This window comes from Carettochelys insculpta, chromosome 1, assembly GCF_033958435.1.
Source record: "Carettochelys insculpta isolate YL-2023 chromosome 1, ASM3395843v1, whole genome shotgun sequence".
NCBI lineage: Eukaryota > Metazoa > Chordata > Testudines > Carettochelyidae > Carettochelys > Carettochelys insculpta.
The window spans coordinates 262,363,244-262,390,600 of NC_134137.1; the positions used below are offsets into that span (position 1 = coordinate 262,363,244).

Genomic DNA, 27,357 nt, shown 5'->3' on the forward strand with positions numbered 1-27,357 from the left:
CAAGACCTGGCATAAATCACATTGAAGGACCTAACCTCATTCTCCTCATGTTGTTGAGTATCTGCTGCTCTGGGGACAGAGTTTTAATGTAGTTTGCACATGATATGTGCTCCTGGGCATATTTTTTAATGAGATGGTGACTTGCTAGTTGTTGCACAAGATGTGCTTCCAGACATGTGACCACATAGGCTATGGCTCTGAAACTGTCTCAGTGGAGGGTGGGGATTCAGTCACTATCTGGAGCACTGTTTTAAGTCAACTTACTTTGGAAAATATCAAGTGGGAAGGACGGAAGTGAAACATTCTGCACCCCCGTAGGAAACAAGAACCTTTGCTAATCCCAATTCTCTAGGGAGAAAACAAGATACAGTGGGATCGAAAGAAAGACACAGCACAGAGGTTTTTAAATAATTTTATAATTTCTTGATGAATTTAGTTTGTGAATAAAAAAAGAAGAAAAATGAACAGTGTTTATATTATCAAGGCAAAGTTGAATATAACATGTTTTCTTTGCAATTTCATTATCCTGTCAGTAACATGACTCCAGCAATAAAACACATACAAGTTGAAGGCAGCGTGCACACTTGCATCACAGACAACAAGGTCTCCTGCTGCTGCTTTTCCAAAAGGAACTCAAGTATGCCAAACTGTAAGCCAAAGCCCATCTCCTCCTCCACTAAAGTGCAACATGTCTCCTCCAAAGCAAATAAGGGATCTCGGTCTATAGTGTGGGATGTCCCACAAATTTTATCTCTTATGACAAAATCCATTGGGCTATCCCAAGGAACAATTTGATAAATCAGAAAATGGTGTGCTGTCCTCATAATTTAGTCAATCAGAGAGAAACAGTAATACTGTTTTAGTGGGCTTGGAGCAGTGTGTTAGATCAGCACAGACATAGCTCCCCTGGCTGTGGTCCCATCTGAGTCATCCTCCATCAGAAATCTACAAGCATTTTATCAGGATAGCAGCTTCAGCACCTACTGTAACAAATACATCAGTAAAGGTTAAGAGAGACTATGACTGAACTCAAAATTTAAGTTTCTCAAGTCTGGCACAGAGTGCAGGCCACATGGAAGTTAGTGCTCTTCCCAAATACTGAGGTTACTAGATAGAAGCAAAAGTATTATTACACACACTTCACTAAGACTGAGACCTGATCAGAGCCATTGAGAACTGGGAAAAGTGGAGTAAAGGGGTCAGTGTCTAACTCGTGTTTTGGCTCAGAATTTAGAGTTATATAGCTAAGCTTCTGCAAAGTCTAAGACTACAGCCTATTAACAGAAATAGTTCCCTGATTTTTATTTTTAACTGAACAAATAAATCCAAACACTGCAGCACGGAGGACATGAAAGTGAAAATGGCTAGTCAAAAAAGTGAAACTGATTGCCTTGGTTTTCAATTTTCTAACTAGAAAAAGTGCAAAAAGTAAACAAACAGCATAGTGAAAAACAGAATTGTAGAAAATACATTCATTTAAAATAATTTAAGGTATCACTAACAACATGAGTACAGAAATGTGTCTGTTTACCATATAAGCAGTTTTAATTTGACAGAGGAAGTAGTCCAATCTTCGAAACAAGTGGAGCAGAAAAGGACTGGAAGCCCTTTAATGTAACACAAACGGTGCTGAACACAGAGGGATACAGTTCTAAAAGCAGGCACCTGCAATGTACGCTTTGTACAATGCAACTGGTCACCATAAAAGCCAATATGCGTTTGCACATGCCCACATAATTTATAGGTACAATTCAAGTGCCAATGTCTGAAAAATTTATCCCAAAGCACCCAAGTTGATAGCCTGAAGGACATGTATGGCTGATAACTTCACTAGTAAAGACTATGCTAAAATACTATTCTCCCCTCCCCTCTATACTCTGTGGTTAGTATGTACAGTGTAAAACTGGGGGAAAGGGATCATATAAAATGAGGTTATTTCCTAAGAGACCGAACTAATTTTGAAATCACTAGCCTGTTAAAGGCAACTGCTTATAATGAGCCCACAAATCCTTTTCTTTACAAACCCAGGAGGAGGAGTCAGAGCTTTGCTGCATCATAACTTGAATTCCTTTTAATTACATTTATTATTATTTTGAAAAACACATCTTTTCAGTTCTACTACTATCGCTTTTTAAAAAATCTGACAACAGACACATACTGTTGGTAACTGTCCCAGTCATAGGACCACACAGACAATATTGACAAGCAGAAAACAAAACAGGAAAAAATACCCTGAAAAAGTCAGGAAATACCAATGACAAGGTTACAGCACTCGCCACACACACTGGAAAAAGTCAGGATTCTTGTGTTTATGCATTTGACACTAAAAAGTTTTGAAACAGTTTTCTTAAAAAAACAAAACAAAACAAATTGAGGATGCAGCCATTTTGTTCAGAAGGATCTGCTATAGCATAAGGAATCCCCTTCTTACATTAAAAATATAATTAAAAACATTTTGCTTAAAAACCTGACACACATTCTTTGCCATGACCATGTGATTGGCAGAGGAGAGTTTATCTTCTCAGTTCAGCACAGTCCAAGAATGCTCTTTGCCTAACCCTCTCACCCCCTTTAGCTTCACTGGGGCAGTGTTATTTGTCCAGAGCCTTGTGTTTCTGCTGTCTGGGTCAGTGCAGATGGTCAGTTGAATAGGGGCTTCTTTTAATCCCAGGCATCTGGATTGTACTATTTTTCTCTTTTAGTTCATTGAAGTCCTGGTGGTGTATGGCATATGACGTAGTGGAACTTTTGCTTTCCATTGGAATCAACATAGAATTCTTTATCCCACCAGTCTATCTAAGGAAACCTTCATGGCAATGATTGACAATGGGATGTGTGAGGGCTGCCCTGTTTACCCTTTATTAGATGTGAGAATTTCCCAACACAATAAACATTAACAGCAGCTATGTGTGGGAGCTACAGGGTGAGCTAAAACAGACACCATTGGGTTCAGAAAATAGTGTGTGTGGAGTAGGGGATGTCTATGATAGTAGCACTTCTGTAAAGAGAGGTCTCCGTTCTTCCCTGGTAGAAAATAACAGGAGACACCAAATATAAAAAAATTGCTACAGGACATACTAGTCCAGCAGTACACCTGGAAACGGCACATATAGATTCTTGTGTGTCATATAAACCTTCACACTTCCCCTCTTTGGAATTTCCTGATGTTTAGATTTTTCAAAGAGGAATTGGCTTTTTTTTTTTTTTTTATGGGGAGATATGGCCAAAAGAAGTCTACATAAGAGACAATACCACACATTTAGGGTTTCGCCTGGGACGTACCTTTGTAATTTCTTACTCCAATCACAAACAGTGTCATTGTTTTTACAGTTCTACTGTTGCAATGTCCTTTTTGTTAGTGTTTTTAAACTGCATGTGGTACAAAGGAAATTTTCTTGGATACTTGGGTATCGTGACTAGATGGGGTATGAGTGTCAGGGTTTATGTGTGGTCGGAGGAGTTCCACTTGTACCTATATTCAGACTCTGATGACATATCTTATTTAATCTCCTATGAAGAATTTCTCCATTTCTTCAAGTTCTCAACAAATAAGCATTTTAATAGGTTGAAAAACACCCAAGTAAAATATCATCATCATTTTATAGCGAATAGAACTACATTAATGTGACAAGAACAAAGGAGGTCGTGCAGACTCTTTGTAAGGTTGTCCCTGGACACTGGACACTAGTGGGAGGAAAACAGAAAGGGCACATGAATTTGTCAGGACTATTAGTGCACTGAAGAGATGGCAGTGGAGATAGTGAAATACAAGTTTAATATAACTATGATAGATTGGGCAACTGGGTGACTGCACACATGCAGGTGAGGATCCTCTGCCTTTCTGCTATGTGCATGATATAACATCTCATGATGGCTCCTACGTTGTCTAAATCCATGGGTTACCCTAAGGCCAATGGCATGGCATGCCATAAAAGAAAAAAAGGCTGAGACAGGTCATGTTCTGTATTAATTAAGGGTCTGCCATCTCACCCTACGTCACACAGCTCCCAGGGCTAGTCAGCATGACATGATGTCTATCTAAGCAGGATAAAGGAGATTATCTGTAACAGTTCACTAGAGATCAAGTCAGATCAAGCCTATTCTCAGATAAGAACTGGCCTGCTGCTTGAAATCACTTCACTGAGGGCTTAGATCAAGGTTTACAGTGGCAGGGCTAGGAGCCCAAGAAGACAGCAGTAAGTAAGAGAAGAAAATGCAGTCGGGCACAATATTCCAGATGGAGAACAGCAGGTGTGTTGCTTGAAGATACAAAACAAATGGTCAGTGTGGTAATTATCCCTGCTCAACAAATCCCTCCAAAGAACAAGTTGGGAGCAGTGTAGAATGTAAACAGTAAGAGTTAGGTGGCTTTCACTGCACAAACCAGGCATCCACTGTCATGAGATTGACATGCCTTTGTTGAGGCAGTTCCAGTTGTGCAGAAGTGTAGCTACATGGTGGCAACTCAGTTAAAGACCCTAGAAGTTCCAGCATTGAAAATCAGGGCCTGCTGTGATTTATGGGTAGTGCAATAAAGGGAACTGAAGTAACAGCCACAAATTACACTAATCTTTCCCCTTCCCAACAGAGAAACATTATCAAGGAGCATCTCAGTAAGAGGTTTATGAGTGGGAGTCATTTGAACCATCCCTAAGAAAAATTCCACAGCTTCTCAGAGAAAGAGGATTGTTTTACAGCAGGGAACAAGGACAGCTGGAGATTTGACCATGTAAGCTAATGGGACAGTCAGGAAGCAGTGATAGTGGGAAGATGCTACGATAATGGCTGTGGTAGTTTTATAGACAGCATTAAAATTCCTAAAGTGAGGAGTAATTACAGCTGATGAAGAAAAAGCCAGAAGAAAAATTTCAAAACCGCTTCTTTCAAAATGTGCTCATTCAAATAATAAGGCCAAAGGAGCAGCTCTGGGATGAGGCATGGCTCGGTGGTATGTATAGTCACCGTCTATATGCTTTCCGGTACATGCTGTTTCACACTTGCAAACAGTCAGGTTCTCACTCCTTTCCTGTTCTGCAACAACAAGCATCAGACTGCCTATTACTACAGTGAGAACTAAAGCATTATTTATTGATTTGCAAAGCAAAAAAGGCTTAAAACAAATAAATATGAACATCTTAGGAAACTAAGTAGGGAGGTGTATCTTACCACTTAACACCAAGGTTACTGATCCAGTTCCATCTAAAATGTTTCCTTTTACACCAAGGAGAGGAGAAGATTGAATTCTTTTAAGTGGTATGCTGTTGGCAATGGATTACCCACTATGTCCTTTCATAATCAGAAAGGCAGAATGAGTTTAGACATGGTTTACTTAAAAACTATTCATCACATTTTACGGAAATGCCTGTGAAATGCCTTTTCTTGCCTTGACTTTCAATGCTATTTTCAGCTAAGCACAGGGTGAGTTCTGACTCTTATGTCTTTGTCAATAATCTTCATATCTAGTTGGCTTAGTCAATCAAAAATGGAAAAAGGGAAGGAAGAAACTGCTCTACAGGCTTGAAAGACAAGGCCAAGGAGTGAGCTGTGGGGACTCATTTTGGGAAGGGGAAAGAGATATGTGATGTGGGATCAGAATTCATTGATGGGCAAAGGAAATTACACTTCAGGGTCAAAAGGTGAAAGGGATCTACTGAGAGGTGCCCTAAAGGTTTGGATCATGGACGTTTAGTATCAGATATTTCTAGACTTTGAAAAAATCAATCAAAGCTAGAGCTAAGGTACCAGGAGTCAAGACATTGACTACTGATGCAAACCTGGGAAAGCAGCTAAGAGTCAGCAATCTCTGCACTATGGTACCGATTTCCAAAGCCTCCCACCCTCTTCTTTAATGCAACAAAACTATTTTCTTAACCTGGAGTATGAGAGCTCTAAAAATTCAAAAGAGGACAATTCCTTTAAGGGACATGTAGGGTGATGCCAAGAAGTTCTGTCTGGTGAGTATCCATAGAGACTCATTGAAAGCTTGCAACAAAGCCATGTCCTCAACATTAGTGTGACGTACATGAAAAACAATCAGAGTCCTAGCCATGATGTGTATTATGATCTGCTAACAGATCAGCTATGTGGGATCACACCACTTATCAGCAGGCGATATAGTAGGTGGATGGGCCCATGACTAAGGCCTTTGTATATATACACAAACTGCACTGGTTTAACTAATGGCATGATTTTAAACCAAATTGCTGAAACTACTGGAAAGCATAGTGTAAATACTCTTATTTTGATTTAAGAATGGCTTATTTCTGTTTCACTTCAATCATTTCTAAGGATAATTTATATCACATTTATTTTTGTTCAACTAAGCGTGTCCACACAGCTTTTCCTACTAGTTTACATAAATCAGTCTAAAAACGTCACACCTCTTGTCAAACAGTTGCAACTTTTTCATGGATAAAATTCACAGAACTTCTCTCCTGGCAATTAATATTCTCAAAGCCACTACTGGAAAATTAGCAATAGTAAGGGATAAAAATGAAATCCAGGAGCTGCCCAAAGCCTATTTTAAGAAAGGAAGAGTGTGTGAGATACAGATGAAGGCATGCTGTGATGGGAGATACCAAGAAAGCCAACTAAAGAAAACTTTCAGAGCCCATGACCAACAAAAGTGAAACTAAATAAATAGAACCACCAATCAGAAATCACCCATATGCATGCCTTGTCTCACAGCTACCGATCAGTGGCACCACATAATGAGACTTCTCCTAAGACATCACTAATTTAGAGACAGAAAACAAATCCTGAGCTAGCTAGATGATGCTGACCAGCTCTGTGCTTTTATCAGTGTTCTCAGTTGTAGTATTAAGAAATTGAGGTTTTAAGTTTATATGGGGAAAAGAAAAAAAAAACCCACAGCCAAAAAAGACTCTTCCCCCATTCACAGCCTCAAGAAAAATCATAGCTGCCCATGCCCAAAAGCCCTCTTCTGTGCTCACTGGATTCAGCAAGTCTCTGCTCAAATCTATCCAAAAGCTCCAATACCAGCAAGAGAAAGGTAGCTGGGAGGCAACTACCAAAGTAGAAAGGCAGTGAGAGGATGAATGCAGACACAATTCAGTAATCATAGACTGGAAGAGCCAAGAGATAGCATGTAATTTTATAAAGTTTCTCTTTTCCTTTTTTTGTAAAAGGTGCACCAAAATTTCCTTTTCCTTTGTCCTTTCACAATTCTCTCCATTTGCATTACTTTTTGGACTGACTGGGCTTGGCCACAGGGTGTGCTGCTCTGATAGGCTAGCAGATGACGTCACGATGACTCCTCAAGTGCGTTGACAACTTGCTCCAGAATGTCAGGGCAGTGATCTGCTATCTGCTGAAGGATGGCATTGGCAAACTCCTGCAGCTCTGCGCTGTCCCTCTCACCCTTTTCTAACTCACCATGAAGCTGCAAGGAAAAAAAAACAACACACTTTAGACCATTATTATTATTTGTACTTTGATAGTGCCTAAGGATACCTTCAAAGCTGACACTATAAGCAAATTGCTTAAAGGCAGTCCATTCCTCAGAAACCTAAAATCAGGGCTTGAGCATCTGCTTTAGAAGCCAGCCTGCAACAGTGTAATATTTTGGGAACTACTAGCATTAATATTTTTCTCTGGTTACTTCTCCAGGCTTATTAGCATGTTCCCCATTCACTGCTCTACACTTTTACCCTAGATGACCAGCGTTGTGATACTCCCATCTTGTTTCCAGGGAAGTAGACCAGAAGAGCTATTGCAGAATAAGCTATTAGGCAATATTTACGTGTATCCCCTTGTGAGGATACAATATTCTAGAATAAAAATCACTTTATTCCAAGTACTGTGATTTGTGAGTGCAGTAATTGTTCTAGAATAAAGTCATTTTTATTGGTGGAAAGTGTCCATACCGGGACCTATCATGTAACAGCTTATTCTGCAACAACTATTACGACAGCCAATTTCCCAATGCAGACAAGGCTTAGGTCAATATGAGAGTCAGTGAACCCATCTTCTGCTAGCCAGAGGACGCCCTGTGTAAGTAGGAACCCCATCTGTATTAGATGTGAATGTTTAGAATTCCCACTAGGTGGCACAGAGCAAGGCTGTAAGGATCTATGAGAAAAGAAAAAAGTTGTACACTGACACCAACCAGAAGCGTGCTGGGTCTCTAATTTCTACCCTGGAAGCTGCAGCACACGGACTTCTACAGTATTATTGGTTCCTATTGACACGGTTGTGACAGCTAGAATGGAATCAAGCAAAGAAAGAAAATCACAGAGCCATTTTTAATCCCTTTTCTTTAAAAGATTTATAACTTGGTTATTGTAATTTGCATTTTTCTGAAATTTGTCACAGTTCACACCACCAGACCAGAAGTGATTTTGTTGAATATAGTAGCAAAAATGTACTTCTCTTATGTATTTGATTAAAAAAACCCAAAACTGAGAATATCAAAGGTGCATTATTAAGTGCTCAAATGTTAGAAAAAGCCAAAATTGCAATTGGCTGCATAACCTAATTCTGTTCCTTTGACTGAACTTTAAAATTAGATGATACCATGCTATTGCTTCTGAAGAACACCCTTGGCACGCAGTGTGCAGAAAGGACACAGATAAAACTTCTTAAAAGAGAAATTAACAAGAATGCTGAACATACTATACAGCCACTGTCAACGAAAGTTTTATTTTCTATATGGAAATTAAATATTTACTTTGTTCACAGAATACATTTCCTGTGTTAGTCACTGTGCCATGTTCAGACCATGCAATAAGGACCAAACTTTCTTAGTTACATCACTGTAAGATTCCAGGTCAATTACTACTATTATTGCAATCAGAATCTGGCTTGAAGCAATAATGGAGTCTCAAGCCCTGGCCTCATTTATTGCACAGACTCCAAAATGTGCTTTTCAAGTAAGTGATGTTATTTCATGGTATGTTTAACAAGTTTCTATAGGTAGACTCACTAATTAGCACTGTGTGTAATTAAACTTATGCAGTTAGTAGAATCTTAATAAAGAGAGAGAAATACCTACATTACGTATGTTCTTATTTGTGACTGAGTATGGCCATGAAGGCAACCACTATGGCTGCATCTACACTAGCAACTTCTTTCGCTAGATATTTTGAAAGAAGGGGGCTCTTCTGAAAGATCCTGCAGAGCGTCTACATACAAAAGTGAAAGTAAATCAAAAAAATGTGGCACTCCTTTTGAAATCGCTCTTCCTTGCTGTTCTGTTGACAGAAGGCACGGCAGTCCGGCTGTTCTCTATCGACAGAGTGCCTTGCTCTTTAGAGCCACTTTTATGTGTAGATGTCACCTGTTGACAGAGGAACTGCCGAGGTTTCTCTGTCGACAGAGGCTGCCTGAGTAGACAAGTTCAGGAAGAACACCTCCTTTTGAAAGCTTCTTTTGAAAGAAAACATGCGTAGGTACTCCACAGGTGTTTTTTTTTTTTTTGAAAGAGCAGTCCTCATGGGGCCTGATTTTTCAATCGCTGGCACGTTCTTTCAAATGAGCAGGGGCTGTGTGGATGATCTCTTTCAAAAGAGCAGATCACTCTTCTGATTTGCTTTTTTGTGTGTGCACGCACGTTTTCGAAGGAAGCTGTTCCAGAAGAGATCTGCTGGAAGGGCTTCTTTCAAAAGATCTCTGTAGTGTAGATGTAGCCTATATGATTAAGTATAAGACATTCACATTTTGGTCTTATTGTTAGGACTAACACATTTATTATGGTTGGATAAGGTTCTCTTAGCATTTCTGATGCGTCTCAGGACATTGCTCTGAATGCAAAGTTAGAGTTGTTTGGGGTGGCTGTAACTATGTTTTTGTACTTTCAAAACTTAGGATTTCTAACACTATTAAATATTACTGCAACATTTTTTAAGGTTTATGATTATGTAATATATGTTTGAGAGGGACTTATGCCAAAAATCACAAATGCCAAAGCAACCTGATCATGAATCTCAAAATGACATGAGCTGGGGAACTGGGGTGGAGGAGACAGAGGGGAATGCTCTGGATTCTGTAACTGCTCCCAAAGGAGAAAGGAAAGAAGAAGATAATTTAAAAGGAACTCAACATGGCTTAGAAACATGTTGGATATGTGATTAACTTGGCCTAAGTAGCTGGATGACAGCCCAGCTGCACTAGTTGAATGGAAAAAGTTCTGATGAACGCCATGTGAAAGACTAGGACATGTCCAGTATTCAGGCGGGGATGGAGGAACCAGCACAGTTATCTAGAAGTAGCACTAAATTGAGAGGTAACGGACTTGACTTCAGGAGATGCTTTAAGTCTCAGGTTACCCAGGTTAGTGAAACACTAGCAACTCAGCTAGACTCTAAAGAAACTAGTAAAGCATCTGCTACTGGCATATTCATAGAATAGCACTGATACTGACTTTGCTAAGATGGCTTTATTTGCTTCCCCATGCCAGAGTAAAATCTGCATGGGACAGCAATCAGAGGTATTTACAGGAAGAGAACAAAAGGGGAAATTATTTACATAATTCTGCTTCTTTGAAGAAACAACACCCTTGCAGGATTTTCATTTATGGATTTTGGCTCTTTAATTCAAGATGAGCAGAATTTCTAGCTAAGGGTGTGTGTATGTGTGGTTCGTTTTTTTTTTTTTTTGAAAGCAGTATAATCAGGGGAATACATGAACCAGGATTGTCTTGCACTGTTACTGCATTCATTCATTCGTGCCATGCTGATTAGCGTAGGTGATCATGGGTCTCCACCCCCATCTATTACGAGTACTCTGGAGCATTTCCACAGTACTGTGGCAATGCAACTATGAAGTGATACTATCCCATGTTTTCTCACGTTGTCTACCTTGACCTTGCTTTCCATTATACTTTCATGTTGTCACTAAATTTTCAAGTGCAGACTTTCTAATTATATGGCCTATAAATTTTGCCTGCCTTATTCTTATCCTATTTAACAGTGTTCTTTTGCTGTTGGCTTCATTTAAGACAGACTCATTCATCCTTTTGGTCATCCATGAGATGCATAACATCCTTCTTAAAAACCACATTTCTGTGGCTTCGACATACTTCTCAACTTGTTTACTGATAGTCCATGATTTGCATCCATACATGAGGACTGGTTCTACATAATATCGCAGCACTCTTTTCCTAACTTCCAATGATTAAGGATTTGTTTGTGAGAATGCTTCTCATTTTCTGAAATGCTGCTTTTGCTTGAGTGATTCTGCATTTCACTTCAGCTAAACACCTACCTTTGGATGTGATATAGGATCCTAAGTACTTGAATTTAGTCACTTGATAAAGAACTGTTCCATTTCCTAGTACCTCACATGTTGGCAGTACCTTCATTTCTGTAATAACCATTACTTCTGTCTTCAAGATGTTCAGCTTGAGTCCCTTCAGCTTGCTTTCTTTATTGACGTTAACCAGTTTCTGAAGATCTTTTTCACTTTCTGCTATTAAAACAGTATCATCTGCATACCTCAGGTTGTTGATGTTACATCCTCCAATGTTTAATCCTGGCAGACCTCCTATTTTGCACATTATTCCTTCACTGTACGGGTGCATCTACACTAGCCGGCTACTTCGAACTAGCTGGCACAATGTCGAAATAGACATTAAGCGGTGAGATGTCAAAATCGCTATTCCTATCCGAAGATGGGAATAGTGCTTTACTTCGACATTCACTGTCAAAGTAGGGTGTGTATAGACAATCCGCATCCTGCTACGTTGAAATAGCAGGGTCCTCCATGGTGGCCATCAGCTGAGGGGTTGAGAGATGCTCTGTCCAGCCCCTGCGGGGCTCTATGGTCACTGTGTGCAGCAGCCCTTAGCCCAGGGCTTCTGGTTGCTGCTGCAGCTGCGGGTCCATGCTGCACGCACAGGGTCTGCAACTGGTTGTTGGCTCTGCGAACCTCGTGCTGTGCAGGCCAAGTGTGTCTGGGAGCGGCTTGCTGTTGCCCCAGAAGGGCTAGTCCACCCTGTGACCCTGTCTGCAGGCTTTCCTAGTCCCCTTATTCCAATCGGGGCTGCTTTTGTGTGTAGACGCTCCCCTACGGGGCCCATTTCGATGTAGCGCTTTCCTACGTCGACACTGAATGTCGACAGCACCAGTCCTGGAGGATGTGTGGACGCTATGTGTCAAAATAGCTTATTTCGATTTCGCTACATCGAAATAAGCTATTTCAATGTAGTGTCCCAGTGTAGATGTAGCCTACAATTAAAGAGATCAGGTAAAAGAACACAACCTTGTCTCACTCCTCATTTTATCTTCACATATCTACTAAGTTTTTTTCTGACCCTGATGGCTGCTGTCTGTTCCCAGTAGATGTTTTTAATTATTCTCAAATCCTTCCCGTCTATATCCAGTTCTTCCAACAGTTTCATCGTTTCTTCATCTTTTACTCTGTCGAATGATTTCTCATAGTTGATGAAGCACAAATATATGTCCCTTTGAACTTCCAGTGCTCTTTCGATTAATGACCTTAAAATGTAGATTGCATTACGAGTACCTCTGTCTTTCACAAATTCACATTGTTCATCAGAGATCTCAGACCGTATTTGATTTCGAATCTCGTTCATAATAATCTTCAAAAGAATTTTGGTCATGTGACTCATGAGACTGATTGTCCTATGCTGTTCACATTCAGTAGCACATGGTTTCTTTGGCAAGACAATAAAAACAGATCTTGATAAGTATTCTGGGACGTGCCCTGTACTGTAAATATCATTTAAGAGTTTTGTAATTGTGTCAATTCCTAAGGCTTCAAACATCTCACTCACGAGTTTGTCTGGACCAGGCGCAACTCAACCTGCTGCCTTGCAGGAAGGTACAGCAGTACCAAAGGCTAACAGAGACAACCAAAGATAACCGATGGAAGGCAAGGGGAAACCATTATCGTATCATTCCCAAGCACATCGTGAACCAAAACCACTGTCTATTTAACGAGGACAATGTAAAGGGCTGTTGCAAAACATCCTTGTCCGGTAGGGTATGTCATGTGATACAGGTGACACCAGACCGTCATCAAGCGACTGTTAGCAAACGAAAAACAAAATGAAAATACAATAACATTATAATGATTGCTACTTGGAATGTGAGAACTATGCTGGCAAGTGGGAAATTGGAGAACGTCAAGCAAGAAATGAAAAGACTAAAGGTAGATGTAATGGGACTCTGTGAAATGAGATGGAAGGGAGCTGGAATTTTTACATTGGATGAGTACAAAATAGTCTATTCAGCAGGAGAGAAACATGAAGGGGGTGTGGGAATCATCTTAAATTAAAAAAAAGCAAATAGTTTAAAGGGTTATTGGACAGTATTTGATACGGTCTTGTTAGTTAAACTTGAAAGCAAGCCCTTTGATGTGAACATAATCCATGTCTACACTTCAACTGCAGACAGCACTAAGACATAAACAGAGTTTATGAAGAACTTGAACAAGCCAAAGCTTACTGTAAATCGAGTGAAGTTCTAATTGTTCAAGGAGACTTTAATGCTAAGGTTGGTTGTGAATGAACAGAAGACATAATAGGACCTCATGGTCTAGATTCAAGAAACGAGAGAGGTGAAAGACTGGTAGGATGGGCTAGAATTCAAGATTTGATCATAGGAAACACATGGTTCAAGCAACATCCAAGGAGACTATGGACATGGAAAAGTCCAGGAGAGAATGTGAAGAACCAAATTGATTTTATTCTTATAAATAAAAGGTTTAGATATTCTCTCATATCAGCTAAAACAATGCCAGGTGCTGATTGCTATAGAAATCATGTCCCAGTGGTAGTCACATTGAGAGTAAAATGAAAGAAAATTCAAAATGTTGTAAGAAACATCAAACTTGATCTGAAATTGCTCCAAACAGACAGTGAAGTTCGAGATCCATTTGCTTTAGCAGTCAAAAATAGATTCAGAGCCTTAAGAGACATAACTGATATTAACAGAAAATGGGAATTATTAAAAGAATTCTTTGTTACATCTGCGGATGAAAACATTACAAGAAATAAAACCGTTATTAAGAAGAAGTGGATGACTGAGAAAATTTTGCAACTCATGGAAGAAAGAAGAATAAAGAAAAAGAAATCTTCCGAATATGAAAAGTTGAACAAAGAAATAAAGTTAAAATGTGCAGCTGCAAAGGAGAACTGGTTAAATGGACAGAGTAAGATAATTGAACAGCAACATGGAAGTGATACAAAAGAGATGCATACGCGAATTCAGGAGGTAACAGGAAGGAAAGCATGTTCATCATCTGGCTGTCTGAAGTCAAAGGATGACAGTATAATAATGGAAAAGGATAAAATTTTGGAAAGGTGGTCAGAATACATTTCAGAACTCTATGATGATGAGAGAGTGGAAAAGCTGAGTCCCTCTAAGAATGCACATGGTCCACCTATACTCAAGGAACAAGTAAGAAAAGCTTTGAAATGCATGAAAAGAGGAAAAGCATTGTTACTTACAGGCTATAAATGCTGCGCTCTGACTATGTCAGTCAGATGCTTTAACGGAGTGTGGGGTGAAGCTTCCAAGAAGAAACAAAATGGTTCAAGGTGATGAATTGAAAATAGTAATTATAAAAACCCCTCAAAATGATAACCCCCAAATATGTGAGGGGCAGTGAATGGACAAATGAGAATTCTGCCAGGAGATATTTTCAGAGAAGCAGAATTACAAGTTTTAAATAATTTCCTCCTTGCTAAACATGCTATTTGTGGTATGAGTTCCATTCCTGGAGAGTAATCTCTTCAAAGAAAGATAAATGAGGAACTCCACTGAACAACAATAATTAAGGTCAATATCAACACTGTGAACAGGCAGGCTATGTCTACACAGGCAGCCTCTGTCAACAGAGGTCACTGTCGACAGAGAAACCTCGGCAGTTCCTTTGTTGACAGATTGCGTCTACACATAAAAGTGGCTCGGAAGAGCAAGCCGCTCTGTTGATAGAGAGCAGCTGGATTGCCCCGCCTTCTGTTGAAAGAATGGCTGACAGGAAGCTCTGCAAACAGGGCTGCCCAGGGAAATGGAAGCTATCTCTGTCTGCATAAATGTCCACATGGGCACTCCATCGACAAAACACTGTTGACTCATGTTTAGCTTGTGACCACTATAGCTCCCAGATCTCTTTTTGCAGTTCTTCTTCCAGGCACTCATTTCCCATTTTATATATTTGTAATTTGATGATTCCTTCCTAACTCTGCCATGAAGCCTCTAGGGATTCTTGCCAGTCCCAAGCCCAGATACAGGAGGAGTGTTGGTAAGAAGAGTGATCATGTGTTGACCATGAAACAACAATACGAATGAAATCTGATGCCAGTATGACTAAATGATAAAAGATGCCAACTCAGACATCACCTGGATAAACAAGGTCTGTGATGCCAATTTAGCGATTGGTTAAGAACATAAGAACAGCCATACTGGGTCAGACTAAATGCCCATCAAGCCCAGTATCCTGTCTTCTGACACTGGCCAATGCCAGGTGCCCCAGAGGGAATGAACAGAACAGGTAATCACCAAGTGATCAATTCCCTGTCACCCATTTCCAGCCTCCTGCAAACAGAAGCTAGGGACACCCTCCATGCCAATCCCGGCTATTAGCTATTGATGGACCTATCCCCCATGAATTTATCTAGTTCTTTTTTAAACTCTACTATTGTCTTGGTCTTCACAACATTCTCCAGCAAGGAGTTCCACAGGTAACTGTGTTGTGTGAAAAAATATTTCCTATTGTTTGTTTTAAACCAGCTGCCTATTAATTTAATTTGGTGACCCCTAGTTCTTGTGTTGTGCGAAGTAAATAACAATTCCTTATTTATCTTCCCCACACCAGTCACGATTTTATATACCTCTATCATATCCCCCCTTAATCGTCTTTTTTGCAAGCTAAAAAGTCCCAGTCTTATTAATCTCTCCTCATATGGCAGATGTTCCATACCCCTAATAATTTTTGTTGCCCTTTTCTGAACCTTTTCCAATTCCAATATATCTTTTTTGAGATGGGGCAACTGCATCTGTACACAGTATTCCAGATGTGGATGTACCATGAATTTATATAAAGGTAATATGACATTTTCTTATTATCTATTCCTTTCTTAGTGATTCTCAACATTTTGTTAGCTTTTTTGACTGCCGCTGCACACTGAGTGGATGTCTTCAGAGAACTATCCACAATGACTCCAAGATCTATTTCTTGAGTGGTAACAGCTAAGTCAGACCCCATCATTTTATATGTATAGTTGCGATTATATTTTTCAAAGTGCATTACTTTGCATTTATCAACATTGAATTTCATCTGCCATTTTGTTGCCCAATCACCCAATTTATTAAGATCCTTTTGTAGCTCTTCACAGTCTGCTTGGGACTTAACTATTTGGAATAGTTTTGTGTCATCTGCAAATTTTAGCATCTGACTGTTTAACCCTTTTTCCAGATAATTTATAAATATGTTGAATAGGACTGGTCCCAGCACATAGTGGGGGGCACCACTATTTACCTCTCTCCATTCTGAAAACTGACCATTTATTCCTACCCTTTGTTTCAGATCTTTTAACCAGTTACCAATCCAAGAGAGCACCTTCCCTCTTATCTCATGACGGTTAACTTTGCTTAAGAGCCTTTGGTAAGGGACCTTGTCAAAGGCTTTCTGAAAATCAAAATGCACTACATCCACAGGCTACCCTCTATCCACATGTTGGACAATATGGAAGAAGAGACTGAGCTATTCTATAAAGAATTGACAAAGATGCTGGAGGAAATACCGAAGAGAGATATGTTGAGGCAAGAAACTACTAGAGTTTGCTGTGGAGTACAAGAGGGTGATCAGCAACATGAGATTCCAACAAAAGGACTGTAAGAAGTGGACATGGCACTCAAATGATGGGAAGTGCAAGAACCTCATAGATATGATTTTGATAAGAAGAAGATGGGTAACATCAGTCCAGTAGTGCTGAACTTTCCAAGGAGCAGATCTAGACTTGAACCACTGTCAAGTGATTGCAAACATCAAGATGAAACTCAAGAGAAAGCGTAAGACAGTTTAAGAAAAGAAGAGATGCGGCGCGGCTAGGTGAGGAAGAAACAGGGAATGCGTACAGAGCAGCACTCGAAGAGAAGATTAGGAATGCGGCCACAGAGAAAGACCTAGATAAGAGACAAAGAGATAGCCACAGCCACAGAAGAGAAAATTGAGCAGAATGTTCAATATGAAAAGAAGATCAATAAGAAGTGGATTATGCAGGAGACACTGAAGTTGGTTCAAGAGGAGAGAGTGTTGAAGATCAGAAGGGATGTTTCTGAGAGGGCGGAACAGGAATATAGGTTGAAATGCAATGAGGTAAGGAAAGCAGCCAGAAACGATAAGGGGAAATGGTTAGAAGAGCAGTGTGAAGATATAGAGAGGTATTACGGCGAATCTAAGACCAGGGAAGTGTATAAAATGATTAGGAATATTAATAGGAAGTGGCAGCCAAAGCAGATCGTGACCAAGGATGAGAATGAGGACGTGATCATGAAGAAGAAGAAGATTGTGCAGCAATGGACGAGATATTACACCGATCTATACAAAGCACAATTGGACCCAAGCATCTCAGAGAGATTAATAGAAGAACCAAAAGAGATATCTCCACTGAACACCAAGAGCAAGAGCGATATTTCGAAGGAGAAAGTAGAAAGAGCAGTGAAACAACAACAAGAGCCCTGGAAATGATAAGATCATGGGAGAGATGATTAAATACGGCAGAGAAAGTCTGATTCAGCTAATACACTGCCTATGTAATATAGCATGGAAAGAAGGGAAAGCACCTAAGGAATGGACACGATCCATGTTAGTGACAATACACAAGAAAGGAAGTGCATTGGAGTGCAAGAACTACAGAGTAATTGTCCTAATGAGTCATCTAGGCAAGGTGCTGATGATGATACCGACGGAGAGATTAAGATCGCAGATAGAACATCTAGTGGACAAGCAAATGGGATTCAGGAAAGATAGAAGGACCATTCAGTAGATATTGGCACTAAGATTGATAGCGGAGAAAGCTCAACGAAAGAACAAGAACATCTACACTTGCTTCATTGATTTTCAGAAAGCATTTGACAGTATAGACCAGAAAGGGACTTGGGCGGTGTTGGAATTGTATGGAGTGAATAGCAGACTGACACAGTTGTTGAAGGATATCAATGAAAATGCAGAGGCAGAAGTGAGAATATGCGGAGAGTTGGGAAGTTGGTTTAGAATGAGTAGAGGTAGAAGACAAGGAGATCTGATATCGCCAAGTATCTTCATCAAACACCTAGAAAGAGGGTTGGACAAGACCAAGGAAGAGGTAGAAGGGATAACTGTGCGCAGGATAAGAATTAACAACTTGAGGTTCATGGATGATATAGTTATCATTGAGGAAGATGAGAAGCTAGTGAGAATGGTGCAGGTGCTAAACAATGAAGGGAAGTGGTATGGACTGATTATGAACATCAATAAAACAAAAACAATGGTATTTGGAGATAAGGAAATAGGAAGGAAGATCAGCGTAGATGGGATTGAACTAGAGAACGTAGAGAAGTTCATCTGTCTAGGGAGCAACATATATCATATGATTTAGACTATAAGAAGAAAATAGTGGCTAGAATGTTGAAAGCAAGAGAGTTTGAAGGTGATGGATAAGATCTGGAAAAGCAAACCTATTAGCTTAGGAACAAAGCTGAGAGTCTTGAAAACCTGTGTATTCAACAGCATGTTGTGCGGATGTAATACCTGGGTGATAATAAAAGATTCAATGAGAAGGATATTGGTGTTTGAGAGGAGTTGTTACAGAAAGATCCTGAGAATAGGATGGATGCAGAAGATCACCAACAAAGAATTATACAGGAAGAGACAGCCAAAAGAGAACCTACTGCAGAAGGTTGTACAAAGCAAGTTACAGCTATTCAGGCATATTTGCAGAATGAACAATGAACGAAAAATCAAGACCCTTGTATTCAGCATAATGGATGGTTTGAATAAGAGAGGCAGACCCCACAGAGAATGGGTAGATGATATAGCAGACTGGTGTGGAGCTAGTCTACAGAAACTAAGCCACTCCATACTGGACAGGGAAAGATGGAAAGAAATAGCGAGAGGCATCAGACACCAATGGGCGTGGTTGATGATGAGGATGGGTGCTGTCTAAGTGCAGTATTTTGCAATTGTCCTTACTGAATAAACTTCAGACCATTTCTCCAGTTTTTTAAGATAATTTTGAATTTTAATCTTGTCCTCCAAAGCACTTGCAACCCCTCCTGGTTTCGTATCATTCACAACTTTTATAAGTATATCCTCTATGCCAAGGATAGGGACCCTTTTTCATCGGGGCCACTGACCCAAATTTAAATAGTCCTGGGGCCACAAACCAAAGAGAAGTCTAGAAACCCAAACCCTCACTGGCCTGATGTCCCAAGAAACAAAAAGTGAAACATCTGTTCAACCACGGGAGGTTAAGACAACCATGAATGGGTCTCCATGGGTGCAGGAAGTAAAGGTGCAGAGGATGCTGCAGCACCCCTCAGGCTTGCATCCAGTATGTTCCTGTGCCTGGGGCCCTTGCTGCCATCTGGGCTCCTGGCTGATGCCCCTTCCCTGCCCAGAAGTAAAAAAAAAAAAAAAAATTACAATGCCAGCCTGAGAGTTCCAGCCACCAGTCCCTAACCTGGATCCCAGCTGCCAGTCCCACTGCTGCTGCCTAGGGTGCCAGTTGCTGTCCCAGGGCTCTGAAGCTGCCCCCAGCTGCTGTCTTAGCCTGGGGCAGTGAGGGTCATGGACAGGTGTAAGAGGGGGTCAAAGACCACAGGAAACTTGGAATTACTCATGATAAGCAGCTATCTGGCCAACTAAAATCATTCTGGGTCATGAATGTTGCTGGACTAGAGAGGTTCAACCTCTAGTGTCCATAAGGTCCAGAATATGTTAGCAATTGCCCACCTCTAAGAAAAGTGCAGTGACTGTCAGGATCCCCTTCTGATTGATGCAGCTGTTTGAAACATCTGATCTATCTTCCTCCAGAAAAGAGTCTAAACGCAAGGCAATTATATTGAGGAAGGAGGGAGTTCCTCACCCATACACCTCTCTGCTGAGGTGTGGTAGACTCCAGAAGCAGTTTTAATTCAGCATCAGCTATCTTGGACAGTGTTCATAAGAACTTGGAAAAGGTCAGATTCTCTTCTGTGCAGTATCTGGATGCTCCTCCACAGAATGACAATAAAGAATTTGGCATGAGAAGAATCCGTCTTGTTATCTGAATCCAAACAGCAAACTGCATCATCCTTTATCCTCAGTCTGCTGACTCTCAAGCAGCTGGAATTGTCTAGCCGGTGGGAGGCACTCGTAGGCAAAAATACCAGCTGTGCTAGAGCCTTTTGCCACAAGCAGTGGCATTAGTGTATGAACTTCCTATATAAGCCTAACATATCATAGGGTAAAAATGTTAGTTTTTGTGTAAAAAGAGCTCCCCCTGTGCTAGAAGTTACTATATGGACTGATGCAGGAGCAGATGAATGGCTCAAAGCTGATGTTGTGTGCTACTTTGTAGAGAATCAGAAGGGATTGGGTTAAATCATCAAACATACACTGATACCTAGAATTACCATCCTCCCATCTAGTTCACACACCTAAATACAAGAAGAAGAAAATCTAGATGTTCAAAGCAGACTCAGATTTGGAGGCTTTGGCAGAGATACTATGGATAGTTAGCTTGCTACTCCTTGGTGCCTCCTACCGAGTCACATGCATGGAGGCTTTAACCAATCAGAAACCATTACTGCCAGCTTCAAGTGCAAAGGTCCCAGATATATCAAGAAGCCAGTGCTTGGTTAAGTCTCAGGTCCTGCTGGTCTCATATATTTTGATAATGAAACCATTCTGTTCAGCTTATCAGGAACAGGCAGGTTGATTTAGGTGAGGTGGCACTGAGTTCTGGCACTCAGTGGTCTTCACCAACTCAGGATTTAGCTTTGGAGGTTTAAACTTTGAAGCATTTCTTCTGGGCTTGTAGCAGGTATAATGGAGTCTTCCTGAGGTGCTTCTAGAGATCACCTGGGTGACGCCTGCAAATGTATCTGATACCTTTATAGAGCTTAACACATCCCACAATAAATGCTCAACATTCTTTCACCTTGGCCGTTTTTACACAGGCCACTCCCTTCAGAAGTGGCATGCTAATACACGGAGTGAAAGATGCTAATGAGGCGCGGATGCACATTCCACATGCCTCATTAGCATAACATCACATGATTTGGAGTCCGGAAGACCGTTCTTCCGGACTCCAAAAACACCATGTAGAAGTGTGGCCCTGGGGCGGGGCTTCCAGAAGGAAGTCCTTCTTCCGGAGACCCCTTCTTCCCAAACATTTTCAGGAAGGGGCCTCTGGAAGAAGGACTTCCTTCTGGAAGCCCCCCCTGGGGCCGCACTTCTACACAGTGTTTTGAAGTCCCAAAGAATGGTCTTCTGGACTCCAAATCATGTGATGTTATGCTAATGAGGTGCAGGGAATTTGCATCCGTGTCCCATTAGCATCTTTCACTCCGTGTATTAGCATGCCACTTCCAAAGGAAGTGGCCTGTGTAGAAATGACCATAGCCTCACAAAACAAGTTTTGAAGTTGCTGAGTGGTTTTCTTTGTCACCTGAATAAAAGGAAAAGGCTCAGGTATGATAGCTCCAGACTAACAGACAAAACAAGCAAAATGAACTGTAAGGTGCTGAGGCATGCAATGAACTTTGGTACCAGTGCACCAAAATTATGCTTTTGGTGCACAGATTAAAACTCTATCCCCTTCCACTCCCCACGCAGCTCCAGAATAACTAGTACTAGGAATGTTTCCTATTTATTCCATTACTGAATTACAAGTCACAAAGAGGATACTTTGCACTGTGTCTCTGTCTCCAGTCTTGACAGGTGGCAGACAGTTAAGTGAGAGGATAACTTTGTTTACACCATCTTCAAAATATGTCTCAACTATCTGTGTGTTGGGTGGATGTGGCATTGACGTGGATAAGTTGGTGACTCTTTCACACTCCCTCCTGCAGTAAGACACCTGTTGTTGGAGAACATTAAACTTTATTTTTATGGGGGAGTTTACCCTTAACACTCTCACAGTAAATAAGATGTTACTTCCCTCCCATTACTAATACTGTGTAAACATCAAAGGCAGAAAAACAAACAGAAGAGATGTATTCAGAGCAGGAGATGTGGACAAGCCAAATAGATCATAAATCATGAGTTACTGCAAAAGGAAAAAGAAGAAAAATCAACCACAGGATATTTTAAAGCAGCGGTTTTCAACCTCTCCTGATTACTGTACCTCTTTCAGGAGTCTGATTTGTCTCACATGCACCAATTTTCATCTCACTTAAAAACTACTTGTTTAAAATTACAAAAGTGCCACAGCATGCTATTACTGAAATATTGCTTATGTCCTCATTTAGTCTGTATGAAATTTTAGTTTGTATTTACTTTGCCTCAACCCCACCCCTTCAGCCTGAGGTCTCAGGCCCTTCTGGGGTGTGGAGCTGCTTTGCCCAGTGGCCCACAGAAGCTGTCAGTCTCCCCAGATATATATTTGAAATATGTAAGTAAACTGAATTATATTGCACTTTTGTGTATCACTAACAATATATGACCATACCAGAAACAGCTTTGTTTTCTTAATTAATGGACTTCAGAGGAGGAAAAAGGAGGGGAAAAATGGTTAGTAATAATAAACTGAGTGTCCCTAAATTGCGTATGTCAATTTCCCACTTGTTTGGGAAAACTTGCTTAACTTACTTATGGATTCTGTATACAAATGATGTAGCAAACATTTCAGAGCCAGAAGATCAAATCTTATAGTGACTTAAATGGTGGTGTAAGTTACAGAGTGTAAATGCTTCTGTCACATGTGGATACTTGACATTCAATGCACATGCAAAATGAGCAATTAATATTTATTACAGAGGTACCTACCAAGAGAGGGGCCAACTGTAGTGGAAGCTGTAACAGCATAAAAGACAATCCTATCCCAATGGCCTTACATATCAAGGGAGCTGGAAGGATGGGAGTAAAGTAGCTGCAATCTCTCTCAGTTTTATCTTCTACTCATTTTGGCTAACCCCTTCTAATCTCTATTGCATTGTTTTGCATTCACGATGATATAAGACTGGTATGCACTGACACTAGCACTTCTACTTGTTTTTACCCAATGTGTAACTTGAATTTCTATTTATGTTGCCAATGAATTTGGTTCACATTCTTCCACAAGAGTCACAGCTGTTTACTTTGGGCTAAGCTGAACACAACAACTGAAGGAAAACTAGCTGTCTAAGGCAATGTCTACACTATAGCAGTCTGTCGACAGAAGTTTCTGTCGGAAGATATCTTCCGACAAAACTTCTGTTGATAGATTGCAGCCAGACATGAAAGTGTATTGCTCTGTCGATCTGCTCTCTTGAGAGAAAGTGGCCAGACTGTTTGGCTGCTCCCTTGAAAGGGCAACCAACTCAAAGCACAGCAGACAGGGCTTCCCAGTGTCCCAGATGCCCCGTCTATCTACAGAGGGCCCCCAGACCATCCACACTGGCTTTCTGTGTCAACACGTTCTGTTAAGAAAGGCATTCTTCCTCCTGGGGGAATGGCAGAATGCTGTTGACAGAAGTGCTGCATTCTGTTGTGGATGCTCTGTGAGTTTTGTTGACAAATCTCTCTAGTGTAGACGTAGCCTATGAGACCAGTTCAACAGGCAAAACCAATTATAAAGGCTCTCTTTGGGGAATACAGTTTCTGGTTTTCAGGAAGGAAGACTGGTTGGGGATTGCAGGTGGGAGTCAGAAGTACTGGTTTTTAATGCTACCTGCTATTTATATGACCAAAGATAAGTTTGCACTTGATAGTATCTGTAGCCAGACAAAATCTCCCCACTACAGACCAGCTTTTGCCTCCCCTCTAAGGTGCCTCAGAGCACACAGGGCACTGAACAGCAGTTAAACAGCACAGTCTTTGATGCCTTCCTAAAGAGGCCCAGATGTGCTGGCTCACCATGACCCTGAGAAACAGAAAACACAGATAGAGGGCTAGCAGGCTAACCGTTAACGAAGGGCCTCAGAGAACTGCCCTTGGCTGGCATTAATGGATTTGATGTGCCCACACAGCCATCCCAGAAGAGAAATCTCCGCCCTTGTAAAAGAATGTCCTGTACTCCCAAATTCTTTATCTCCTGTCTTACAAGAGCAAATTAAGTAAGAATTGCCCTTGTAAAAACTGGCGTCACAAAAGACAGACCAGTACGATCTGGCACCATAGATAAGAAAGAAGATACGTGACCCAAGGGGTATAAATATGGGCCCAGCAGCACTCTGACTCTGAGTGCATTCCCACCAACTACCTGCTGGTTGGGTCAGGTGATTGCCTCCCGGGGTCCGCAACAGGGGATGCCCAACCTCATATTTGTCTTTCCGCGGAATTGAGTGACTGATCCTGGCTTGGCTACGCTGGTATCAAGAGACGCAAGGAGGGTAAGATGTACCCACATTAAGGTCTTCTTTTGGTGTACACAGTTAAAGAATTAGAGCTCTATAGATAGATGTTGTTGTATTAAGATGTCGTTGTATTGGATTGTAACGTAACCTGTTAACACCTGTATTCTGCTAGCATATAAGTAGTAAACAATAGCCTTTTGTAACTGCACGCTTATAACTGTAGCTTAATAAACTTGTAACTAGTTAAGATCTGAGCCTGACTTCTGTTACTCTTTGTCACTGCAACACAGCCGGCACAATCAAAAGAACTTTAACCGTTTGGTTACCACAGCCTGGCCATAGGTGAGAGTGCTAGGAGCCCAGCGCTCTAGCAGTTAAAGACTCGGATGGTAACAAGGGCATAGCTGGTACCTCACTGCACGTTACCTGGCCACCGGCTAACAGAATTGGCGTAGTGTTGGCAGGATTGTGACACAGGCTGTGCTGCAGTAACAAAATGAAACCAGTCACGATAAACAACATGGATTTTAGTAAAATAGAGAAGGAATTCACCCAGAAAGGATGGGGTGACCCTAAGTGGGACAAGGAAATGTTGGAAAAGAACTGGGAACAATCAGAGGAATTATGGGTGCAGTTCTGTAAGCAGAGAACTGCTTGTAAACTAAAAGGGAAAAAGGAATATTGGAGCAGTTGCATCTGGCTGTGAGAAACAGCTTCTTGGACAAAAGCTGATTATACGACCTTGAAGAAACTGCCCAACTCTGAAAGCTTTAGTTCAAGTTTTTAACTCTTTGTGGTACAAAGTGTAGTTATGTAAACATTTATATTGTGGTGTATGTGGATATGTCATGGAGTTTTGTTTACATTAATTGTTTTGCTAACACGTGTTTGTGTCACAATCTGATAACTTGCCCTTGCAGCAACAAAGAGCTGTTTTGGTTTTCTGGTACCAAATGTCTGGCAATTAGAATCTGCACTAATCTGTATTCCTTGTCTTTTATGTTTGAGGCTTCTTAGTTTTGTGACTGGTCTGGGGTAATGTTGTTTGTCTGTCTGTCTGTTTGTCCTGCTGATGCACCCATAAGGAGGGGATGCCTTCCGATATGGACACCTTCCAATATAGGAAAAACAGTAAGTTTAGGTATAAAAGAACTAAATCCCATTAGTAATACTTAAAATGGTAATATCCAATAAAATGTCATTTTGGAAAATAAGCATGTGATTTGAGGGAAAGAGTAAGTAAGTAAGTCCTTAACTCTGAAGTGTCTGAAGAAAAATTCAGAGTGAGTTGCTTGCAGAGTTTAGAAAGAACTGAGCATATTTGTAAATGGAGTATTCCAAGATGTAACCTGCCACCCCAATAGGGGGTAGAAAAGTATTCTTTTGTCTTTCAGAAACACAGAAAAGCTGGTAGTTACTGAAGAACAACCTGAACATCATGAATCTCCTTTTAAAATGAAGAATGTGGTTTTGTATTTTATGTTTGTGCTTATCTTATTAATAGCATTATCAAATTGTCTATATTGGTAAGTTAAAATACACATGGGCTCACAAATTAAAACAAAAATGGTCTGTATATTGCTGCCTTATTAAATGCCTTGGCTGACACAGCAGCAAAAGCTGCAGACCTTTCCACTCTTGGGCCACTTCACTGTTTCCCATTTTTACAGGTTCCCAGTCTCCTATTGCAACCCTTATTGATACTGCACTATTCCAAGATCAGGCCCTAAATTCAGAAGAAACTATCTGGAGACTAGATGAATGTCTTTTGCATCCTGAACACCTTTGGCGCTCCCCGGATGGCCGCCTGGTTGCGCCCAAGGTCCTTCTCCCTTATCTTGCTTGCATGCACCACAGCCTGGCTCTTGTAAGCGAAGCAGGGGGATCATTACTGCTGTTCAAACAAATTGGTTTGCTTCCAAATTCTCCTCAGTGGCCCAAACTACTGTCTGGCTTGCCCTGTCTGCCAAGCCCACGACGTGGGCAAACCTGTAAAGACAGTTCCGGCAACCAGATCTCTGCCTTTAGGACTGTTCCTGCAGTTATAAATGAACTTCATTCAACTACCCAAATGTAAATCTTTTAAAAATGTGCTGGTTATTGTTTGTTTGTTCTCGGGGTGGGTAGAGGAATGTCCATGCTGGAAAGCTAATACCGCACAGAACTCCACCTTAATTAAGGAATCCCTATGGAAGGTGAGAATGCCTAGTGAGTACCACCATGCCACCCAGCAACCCTTAAGTATAGGACATGCGCCAGCCCACCAAAAGAATAACACCCCATCTGCACAGCTAAATAACCTGGCAGATGCAGCAGGCCAGATCTCTGCCACCCAAGTAGATTGGGAACATTTGTACCTATGGCTACATGAGACTCTGGGGCACGCAGGGAGTGACGAGCTGGTGCGGCAAGCACATATCAGGGGGTGGCCTATCACCCACCAACAGGCCAGAGACCTGGTGCAAGCCTGTACTATCTGTGCTAAAACCCGAAAACACATAGCTGAAGGACAGCGGTTTGCTAGGCTAAGAGATAGGAAAACACTATGGGCAACCTGGCAGGTTGATTACATTGGCCCACTACCGACTACCAGGCAAAGATGTAAGTACCTCCTGACTGGAATGGAAGTTGTTTCAGGAATTGGTTTTGCATACCCAACTTGATTGGCAACAGGACTGTCCACAATTATGGGACTAAACCGCTTAACAGCAATTGTCCCAGCACCCCAAGAAATTCAATCTGAAAATGGCTCACATTTTAAAAACAAGCTTGTAAAAGAGTGGGCCTGCCATCACGGAGTTCAGTCTAATGGCATGATCGAACGCTGGAATGGGCTGTTAAAGAATCACCTAAAGCCCACCGATGGTACATGGGGAGACAAATTGGATACAGTGGTGCAACGGCTAAACAA

At 41.0% G+C, this 27,357-nt stretch overlaps 1 protein-coding gene across 8 annotated transcripts in view; it reads right to left on the minus strand.

Annotated features, from left to right (window-relative positions):
• Positions 1-402: 402 nt before the first annotated feature.
• ERC1 (ELKS/RAB6-interacting/CAST family member 1) overlaps positions 403-27,357 on the minus strand; it is a 509,051-nt gene continuing 482,096 nt past the window's right edge. For all 8 annotated transcript variants that reach the window (XM_075006075.1, XM_075006082.1, XM_075006057.1 and 5 more), the window contains one exon: positions 403-7,402. In XM_075006075.1, the coding sequence (XP_074862176.1) occupies positions 7,265-7,402 (138 nt within the window). In that variant the 3' untranslated portion in view covers positions 403-7,264. The remainder of the gene's footprint in view (positions 7,403-27,357) is intronic.